The sequence below is a fragment of the Mobula birostris genome, chromosome 8 (genome assembly GCF_030028105.1).
Source record: "Mobula birostris isolate sMobBir1 chromosome 8, sMobBir1.hap1, whole genome shotgun sequence".
NCBI lineage: Eukaryota > Metazoa > Chordata > Chondrichthyes > Myliobatiformes > Myliobatidae > Mobula > Mobula birostris.
Window position 1 is genome coordinate 158,203,102 of NC_092377.1, and position 9,772 is coordinate 158,212,873.

The 9,772-nt window shown below is 46.8% G+C and overlaps 1 protein-coding gene across 1 annotated transcript in view; it reads right to left on the bottom strand.

The window, feature by feature from the left end:
* The window catches only part of LOC140201860 (G protein-coupled receptor kinase 5-like), a 212,266-nt gene extending 202,746 nt beyond the window's left edge, over positions 1 to 9,520 (bottom strand). The window contains exon 1 of the mRNA XM_072266597.1: positions 9,159 to 9,520. Coding sequence (XP_072122698.1) covers positions 9,159 to 9,210 — 52 coding nt within the window. The 5' untranslated portion in view covers positions 9,211 to 9,520. The remainder of the gene's footprint in view (positions 1 to 9,158) is intronic.
* Between the last annotated feature and the right edge of the window lie 252 nt (positions 9,521 to 9,772).

Genomic DNA, 9,772 nt, shown 5'->3' on the forward strand with positions numbered 1-9,772 from the left:
TTGAAGAAGGGGTTAATGGATAGTTGAATTTCAGAAGGATAACGTGAAGATGTCAGAACATTCTATCATGTCACCTGAGCAGACTAATCTCAGAATTACATGCAAGTCAAACCAGCTGAACTCTTGCCAGCGGCAATTGATACAAATACTTTGGGCTCTTGATAGGAACACAATCCTTGATCAAACGGACTTTAGAACAGCTCAGAATAATTACTTTTCTCCAGTTGCCCATTACGCCGCTGGCATTTAGGGCAGCAATGAAATCGTCCACCCCTAGCAGTTCAGGGCTTCCTTCATCGTGTCGGTAGCCTCCACTCAGTTTTCACTACCGTTAGCCGTGCAAGTCACAGGTGGACACTCAGGAATTGATGCACTCAGACATAGAAGGGTTCTTCATTGCTGTTTCCATAATAATTTTGTTTTACCTGTCAGGGTTGTTAGCCCTGAGCTGAAACCCTGAACCTGGAGGACCGGTGGACCACTCAGTCTGGCCTCTACCCTTTGACCTGTTTGGCTTGGGTTACTCTATCAAACATCAAGGCATAAAGCCCTGACACCAACCAACATAGCTTTCCAGGTCATTGAGGTACGCACGCCTCCAAACCACAACAAGGTTGAGGTCTTCTTGATGGAATTACTTTACCACTTTATTTTTATTAACCATGGACGAACCACTGTGTAATCACCACCACAAATTTACTTCCAAGGCCAACTTTGCCTTTCTCTGTACTTCAGGGCCTGAATATTACACATTGTTGAGTAGGACATAAACAAAAGAGATTCTGCAGATGTTGGAAATTCAGAGCAATGCATGCACAAAATGCTGGAGGAACCAAGCAGGTTAAGCAGCTTCTATGGAGAGGAATTAAGAGTTGACATCTCAGGGCAAGACCTTGAATGATTCCAGGAATGAAAGGCTTATCGTATGAGGAGCAATTGATGGCTCTGGGTTTTTAACTCTCTGGAACTTAGAAGAGCGACGGGGGAATCTCACTGAAACCTATCGAATGTTGAAATGCCTCAATAGAGTAATAGAGTGCATGTGGAGAAGATGTTTCCTAAGGTGGGGGGGTCTAGGAGCAGAGGGCACAGCCTTAGAAAAGAAGAACGTCCATTTAGAACAGAGATGAGAAGGAATTACTTTAGCCAGAGGGTGGCAAATCTGTGGGATTTGTTTCCACAGGCTGCTGTGCAAGCCAAGTCATTAGGTGTATTTAAAGAGAATGGTGATAGGTTCTTGATTAGTCAGGACGTGAACGGTTATGGGGAGAAGGCAGGAGAATGGGGCTGAGGGGGAATAGCAGAAAAGACTCAATTGGCCAAATGGCCTAATTCTGCTCCCATGTCTTATGGTCTTTTGGTTTTCCTTGTTTTCAATCACACTGAAGAAAGTGTTAATGGGTAGTTGAATTTCAGAAGGATAGTGTGAAGATGTCAAAGAATCCCATTTTATCATCTAATCTCAAAATTACGTACAAAGCTACTCTTGCCAGTGTGCAAAGCTGAGCAAATAATAAATAACGCTGAGAACATGAGTTGTAGAGCCCATGAAAGTGAGTTTGCAGGTTGTGAAATCAGTTCTGAGTTGAGGTGACTGAAGCTATCCACACTGGTTCAAGAGCTTAATGGTAGTACAGTAATAACTGCTCCTGATCCTGGTGGTATGGGACCTAAGGCTCCTGCCCGGTGGCAGTAACCAGAAGAGAGTGGCCTGGATGACAGATGCTGACTTGAGGCAACGCTCCTTGTAGACGTGCTCAATGATGGGGAGAGCTTTCCCAATGGACAGGGATATTTCCACCACTTTCTGCAGATATTTCGGTTCTTTGGCATTGGTGTTTCCAAACCACATCACGATGCAACTGGTTTAGAATATGCTCTGCTGTGAGTCTATAGGAGTTCAAAGTTTTAGGTGACCTGACAAATCGCCACACGTCACCTAAAACTATGCATGCAAAGTGTCCAACTCTCACTGCTGTCCAACCACGAACACATGGCTAGCAAAGTATTGCAAAGTCTATCAAATTCTGACTGTCTACCTGCAGCATTCTTTCTACTGTGGTCTCACCAATGACACTAACCAACTGGGGAACCTGCGCAATCTGAATTCCTATGCTGTGTAACAGTAAATTTCAATTTTATTTAAAAATAGCTGACTTGACCAAATTGGTCCAGCCAAACTTACTTTAGAACAGGGGTTCCAGACCTTTTTAATGCCATGAACACTTATTAACCGAGGGGTCCGTGGACCCCAGGGTGGGAATCTTTGCGTTAGAATGTCAGATCAGAAGAGCCCTTCAGTCCATCCAGTCTATGCTGACCACAAAAGCAAACTAAACTAATGCCATTTGCCAGGTCTATATCCCTGTTCCCTGTCTGTTGATGTGTCTGTCTAAATGCTTCTGAAACATTACCATTGTATTTGCTTCTACCACTTTCCCGGGAGCACATTCCAGGGACTTACTACTGTTAAGTTTGTTATGGGCCATGTCATATGACGTGGGCGAATATGGTCTTTCCATGACTGTGATTGTTCTTTTCTGCAGAAGTTGTCGGCCATTGCCTTCTTCTGGGCAGTATCTTTACAAGACGGGTGACCATGATCAATACTCTTCGGAGACTGCCTGGCATCGGTGGTCACGTAACCAGGATTTGTGATATGCACCAGCTGCCCGTACGACCATCCACCACCTGATCCTGTGGCTTCACATAACCCCTGATTAAAGGGGGGCTACGCAGGTACTGCACCATGCCCAAGAGTGACCTGCAGGCTAACTAAGGGAAGGACTGCCTTACACCTCCTTCGGTAGAGACGTTTCTCCTCCTGGTAAAATAGATATCTTTATTCAGTATAACAAGCAAGCTTCATTGTAGAGGCATTCTCGGTGAAGGCTCACAAACCCAAAGTATATCACATTTTTATATCCTTAAGATCAATGGTAACAGTAGATAACTGAATACAGTTTCAATAGTTATAATGACTCGGTTTACTTCAATACTTTGGATTGACAATGCTTCCTTTGAATTGCATATCTACAGAGGGAGACCTCTGAACGTTCAAATAACTTTGCTAATGGCAAGCTTCCCTGAACTCCCCAGTCCTGATGAGGGGTCTCAACCCGAAATGTCGACTGTTACTCTTTTCCATACATGCTGCCTGACCTGCTGAGCTCCTCCAGCATTTTGTGCGCTCCCTGAAATTATTTAAAGTGTTGCAAATTACTGAAACCCATAGTTGCCTGGATTGCTGCAGGGCAATTAACACAACCCTCTTATCTGAATCAACACAGACAAAAAAATGCTTCAGGAACTCAGCAGGTTAGGCCGAAATGAATTAACAGATGACCTTTCGGGCCGAGACCCTTCGTCAGGACTCATGCCACTACCCTAACACTTGGCTCGTGCTGCTCTGGTGATCCTGGTTCCATCCTGACCTGTGTGGAGTTTGCATCCTCTCTGTGACTGCTTGGGGTCTCTCCCAAATCCGCCCCCCCAAAAAATGTGCAAGTCGGTTGGTTAACCGGCCACTGGAAACTGCCCCTGGGTTGCAGGTGAATGGTAGAATCCGAGGGAGAGTTGATGGGAACGCTGGGAGAACAATAAACATGAGGAAGTCTGCAGATGCTGGGAATCCCAAACAAGACAGACAAAAATGCTGGAGGAACTCAGCAGGTCAGGCAGCATCTGTGGAAAAGAGTACATTCAACATTTCAGACCAAGACCCTTCTTCAAACTCAAAATGTGTTAATGGGGGAAATAGCACAAATAAAAGATTGATGCTTATTGGTCACATGGGCTTGGAGGATAAAGTCTGTTCCTATGCTGTACCAGTCTATGGCCGTTTCTGAAAACTGTTTCAGCCAGGGACAATGGGGCGCAGGAAGGCTGGTGAAAGGGAAAGGCATATTGCATTCAAGGCAGAACTGTGAAACAGCACACTTTGTAGAAAACACAAGATGGAGCAAATGAACGAAATGGGTGTTGCCAGGAAGAGAAAGACGTAGGATTCTTTAGCCAGAGGGTGGCAAATCTGTGGAATTCATTGCCACAGACAGCTTTGCATGCCAGGTCACTGGGAATACTTAAAGTACAGATTGATAGATTCTTGATTAGCGAGGGCATCGAAGGTTACCGGGAGAAGCCAGGAGAATGGGGTTGAGAGGGAAAAATAAGTCAGCTATTATTAAATGGCAGAGCATACTTGATGGGCTGAACAACTTGTCTACATGCTTGAGTCCAAATCTGAGGCTGGTGACCAAAGTAGACAGGATGTCTTGTGGTTAGAGCAGAGAGTGAGAGAGTGAGAGAGTGAGAGAGTGAGAGAGTGAGAGAGTGAGAGAGTGAGAGAGTGAGAGAGTGAGAGAGTGAGAGAGTGAGAGAGTGAGAGAGTGAGAGAGTGAGAGAGAGAGAGAGAGAGAGAGAGAGAAAGAGAAAGAGAAAGAGAAAGAGAAAGAGAAAGAAAATGGGACTGAAGAATAGAGTTTGTTTTGCTGTTGTGTCGATGCTTGCTGTGTTACGCATTACGGACGTGCTATGTTGGCATTGGAATGTGCGGGGACACTTGCGGGCTGCTTCAATGTACACCTGATAAATAAACTTAAGTCTTGAGTCTTAAGTCTACGTTTATGTCCTTACACATAGAGAAATCTTCGAACACTGCAAGATTAATTGAAAAAGACCCAAAGAAAAGAACAAGATTTGTGAACAGAAAACGAGTGTAAGGAAGTTGAAAACTAAGCTCTCATAAATCACAAGTTAGGTCTCAATAGTGTATTCCAAACATAAGAAAATTTGTAAATTCTAGAAATCCAAAGCAACACGCTGAAACTGCTGCAGGAACTCAGCAGGTCAGGCAGCAATGGAGAAGAGTAAACAGTCAAGTTTTCGGGCTGAGACTCATCATCAGGACTGGAAAGGAAGGGGAGAAGTCAGTGGGAAGGCGGAGGTGGGGGAGGAAGTAGCACAAGGTAGCAGGTGATAGGTGAGATTGGGAGAGGGTGAAGGAAAGAGCTGGGAGGTTGATTGGTAAAAGAGATAAAGGGCTGGAGAAGGGGGAATCTGATAGGAGAGGACAGAAGACCATGGAAGAAAGGGAATGGGGAAGAACGGTGGAGGGATGTGATGGGCAGGTAAGGAGATAACATGAACGAGGGAAACAGGAATGGAGAATGGTGGAGGAGACGCTAGGGAAAGTGACATCTCCTGGTGGCCACCTATTTCAATTTTACTTCCCATTCCCATTTTGATGTGCCCATCCATGGCCTCCTCTACCTCTGCAATGAAGCCACATTCCGGTTGGAGAAGTAACGCCTTGCATTCCATCTGGGTAGCCTCCAACTTGATAGCATGAACCTCGATTTCTTGAACTTCCATTAATTGCCACCCCTAAGCTCACCGGCACAAGAGTGACAGGTGACCGAGTTTGCAGAGCTATACATGGGTGTGAATTAAGAGAGTTCAGTGGTGCGGGGCAATACGAGAGCCAGCATCGTGCCTCATACAGCAGGGACTCGGCAGAGGTGACCACCAGAAGCCTCACTACGGCAGGTGGCAAGAAATCATCTCCACCCAGAGCAGGCTGGTCAAGATGAGAGCTCAGATCTAAGGGAATTTGTCAAGGACCTGAGAGGAAGCAAAAACCTATGCATGGAATTGTGAAGATTTGTCTGTGCTTCCTGAGAGGAGGGTGGTAAAAAACATTCCGTAACTTTTATATTGGAATTGGTTTATTATTGACACATGTAAAAAAGTGCACTGAAATCTCGTCTTGAATACTGTTCGTACAGATCAATTCATTAAACAATGCATTGAGGTAGTACGAGCTAAAAAATACAGAGTATTATAAAGTGTAACAGCGATAGAGAAAGTACAGTGCAGGTGGACAATACAACCACTGGGGTCTGGGGTCAAGGATCCATCCTTTTGTAGTCAGGGACTGTTCAGCAGTCTCATACATAACAGCAAGGTAGAAGTTGTCCTTAAGCCTGGCGGTAGGTGCTTACGGTCTTTTGTTTCATGGAGGATGGGGGCATGGGAGAAAAAAAATAGAACGTCCAGAGTGTGTTGGACCTTTGATCAAGTTGGCTGTTTTACCAAGGCAGTGATAGTCCAGGGGTTCCCAACCTGGGGTCCACTGACCCCCTCGGTTAATGGTAGGGAACCCCTGGTATGAACATTTGAAATGGAAAGATTGCCATTGTTACAAGGGAAAAGGAACACAGTGGAAGGAGTTGGAAAAACTAGAGCTAGCAGCAAAAAATGGGCCAAACAGCCTCCTTCAGCTTCTTCTACCAAATTGTTCTAGTTCTCCCCTCCCCTTCCTTTCCACTGCTGATGAAGGATCTTGACCCAAAACATCAACTGCTTGATCCTCTCCATAGATGCTACCTAACCCGCTGAACATTTTGTGTGTTACTCTGGACTGGGTGGATTTACATCTCTACCAAAGCAGGTGTAATGCACTCCTTGCCTCTGCTAGCCTGCGGGTCACCCTTGGGCAAGATGTAGCACCTGCTTAGATCCCCACCCTCCCCAATCAGGGTCCTGTGAAGCCATGGGAGCAGGTGGTGGATGGCTGTATGAGCAGCTGGTGCATATCACAAGTCCTGGTTATGTGACCACTGACACCAGGCAGATAATCTCTGAAGAGTATTGATAATGGCTGGGGTCACCCGTCTTGCAAAGACACTGCCCAGAAGGAAGAAATGGCAAACCACTTCTGTAGAAAAATTTGCCAAAAACATTTATGGTCGTGGAAAGGTCATGATCGCCCACATCATACAACATGGCACATAATGAACGAACAAACTCTGGATTTCTGGCATCTGCAGAATCCCTTGTGTTTATGAACCTCTTCACTGTTGCATCACTGTGAGAATACATGGCCTCTGCTGTAACCAGAAGCATCCGTTCTCAGCTGTCAGTTCTCTCCAACCGCACTTTTCTTAAGGTGCAAAGTGATTAAAAAAAATCACTCCACTCAGAAAAAACAATTATGTTAGTGTTGTTGAGGGCAGAACCTTTCTCATACGAAGACAAAGCTAAAAAGAATGGCTCATCTTCAAAGGAAATGAGTATCAACACACAGAATGAAACTGACATCCACTGATATGGCTCCTTGCGTAACAACCGGTCCTCTTACAGCACCTTTCTGAGGAGTATTTTTATAAACTGGCTCACTTTATAATGCAGGAAATGTAGCAGTGCATTTGCATCCAGCATGATTCTCAAACACCAGAGAACCATATTGCACACAGTGCATGCTGGAAGAACTCAGCAGATCAGATGGCATCTATGGAGGGGAATAAACAGTTCAGGGCAAGATCATTTATTGGGACATCGGGAACAATCAAATCTATTTTGTGTCAGTTTCTTCCTTTGTAGTTACAGAGGAAGTTTAGTCCCTTTCCAAAAAAAATCAACAGGCAATTATTTTTATCAGAGTAAATTCCAATAATTGGCACCTCTCATCATCTCTAGCATTTTGTGTGTATTGCTTGGATTTCCAGCATCCGCAGGTTCTCTCTTCTCTGTCATTTACCTCCAGCACCATCTGCAGACCTCCAAGAGGACCACAACCTCGCGTGGTTTGGAGGCTTGCGTGCCTCAACGACTGGGAGAGCTATGCTAGCTGGAGTCGGGACCTTAGGCTTCGGCTCTTGGTAGAGTCACCCATACCAAACAGGTCAAAGGGTAGAGGCCAGACTAAAAGTGGTCCACTGGTGAGGGAGTTCAGCTCAGTTCTAACAACCCCGACTGGTAAAACAAAACTGTGACTAAAACAGCAATGAACATCTGAGTGTGACGGTATACCCGAGTCTCCACCCGGTACTCACATGATTGACAGTGGTGGAAACCGGGCTACTGACACGATGGAGGAAGCCCCCGAACACCGCCAGAGATGGAGGACCTTCATTGCTGCCGTCAATGCCTGGGGTAACGGTACTGCAGAGGGTACCAGCTACAAAATGCACTGCTTTTATCTGCCCAACACCAACATCCTCCACCCACCCAGAGCGGTAAGGGAAGAAGGCTTATAGAAGTTTCTCTCCGAGTTGTGCAACTATCCTAACCTGAAGATAGATTATCTTCCCTCCCTGCTCGCTGAGTCCAAAAATTCTGCCGATGCAGGAAAGCCAGCATTTTGTGTGTGAGATGTCCAACATCTGGTGAGTTTCTTGTATTATAGGTGACAACCCTGTATCAGACGAAATTTTCTCTGACGCCTCAATGAACACTTAATATGAACCGCTTTATGGTTTCTGCTGTCAAAATACTCAAACAAACGTTGGAACTATCCCGGCGGCAGGCGCACCAGGCAATAGCAAACTCCAGTCCCACGGAACACAACTCTCGCGGTGCGACTTGAAAGTTTAAGTGAGCTTGATAAATTATGGAATAGAAATATATTTTATCGCTGGGAAGAACCGAATCGATCCACAGCCTCGAAGCAAGTGTGCAGCAATTTGCAAAATATTACAGCCAACACAGCCCGAATTTTAGGTCATCAATACCTTGCAAGTCCTGTCAGTATCTACCCATCGCACTGCTTTTTTTGTTTGGTGGGGGGAGGGGGATTCTGCACGCGGCCTTTCCTGACTGAAACTCACACCTGGGAGCTTAATGCGGACAGGTGTCCTCCCACACCGTCCAGTAACAGTGACCGCTTAGTTGTAACTCTTCTCTCGACTAGAAACACCACGCCACAGGTTCTTCGTGTGACCTGTTTGGGATCGCACCGCCAACACGGGGGTGTTTTCTCCCCACCTCCCCAGCTCGTTCTCTCTCTCGGCTACGGTGGGAAGACGGGCTGAATGACAACATTGGAAACACATTCACGCTTCCCTCCACAAAATTACAAAAGCAACGTACAAACAGGAAGGAGGCCAAGTTGCACATTCAGAGACCTGTCACCCTCCACCAAACCGCAGTAGCTCCTTCCCACGCAGGCAGCGCTGTATTTCCGGGGTCCACGCATACCACTCCTAACCTGCGGGACAGTTTGCCTTGTCTGCTGGTTCTCACCCTTACCCCCCGTGATCCCAGTACACAGAGAACTCCGGACAGCGGGGGGTGGGGAGGGGGTGTCAAACCAGCCTTTTGCTAAAGAAAGTTTAAGGCGCCCATTGCAGAAGGGAAAACTCTCGTTCGTTCCTTACCTTCCCTCGCTTTTAGTAACACCGTGTTGGCTACGATGTTCTCCAACTCCATGGAGGTGGGAGCTTAGCGGCGGCTTCCGCTCGGGTCACAGACTTGCGGGGGAGAAGGTGGGGGCGTGGAGTGTTGCTGTGGTGAGGGGGTATCTGAAAACCGTTGCCCGAATGCCCCCGGGTTCTGGAAGGAGGGGGGCTTGCTCTGCAGACGAATGCAGCCTCGTCCCTCGCCGGCTGCCCTGTGCTCCGGGGATTCCCTTCTCCGGATACAATGTATCCGCCGCTGACAGCACCGCGTTCCAATTGGAATTCCCCCTTTCAGCTCTCGATACACCGCGTTCCAAAGGCGCCAGCGCGCTCCACAGCGGAGGCGGGGCCCGAGCCCGTGGCGGGGCGGGGCCTCTTCTGACGTCAATCTGTGCGTCACCCCCCCACACACACCCCCCCCTACCAGTGCAGCCGAAGCTGGTAATTGTAGTCCGTCTTTACCCTGCCTTGCACTGGAATGCAGCGCCTGAAAGAACCAAAGTCGGCTTTATTGTCATATGCATAAGTATATAAATGCATACGTGCAAGAGAAAAGCAGCAAGAACAGCATTCACAAGACAAGCATATACACT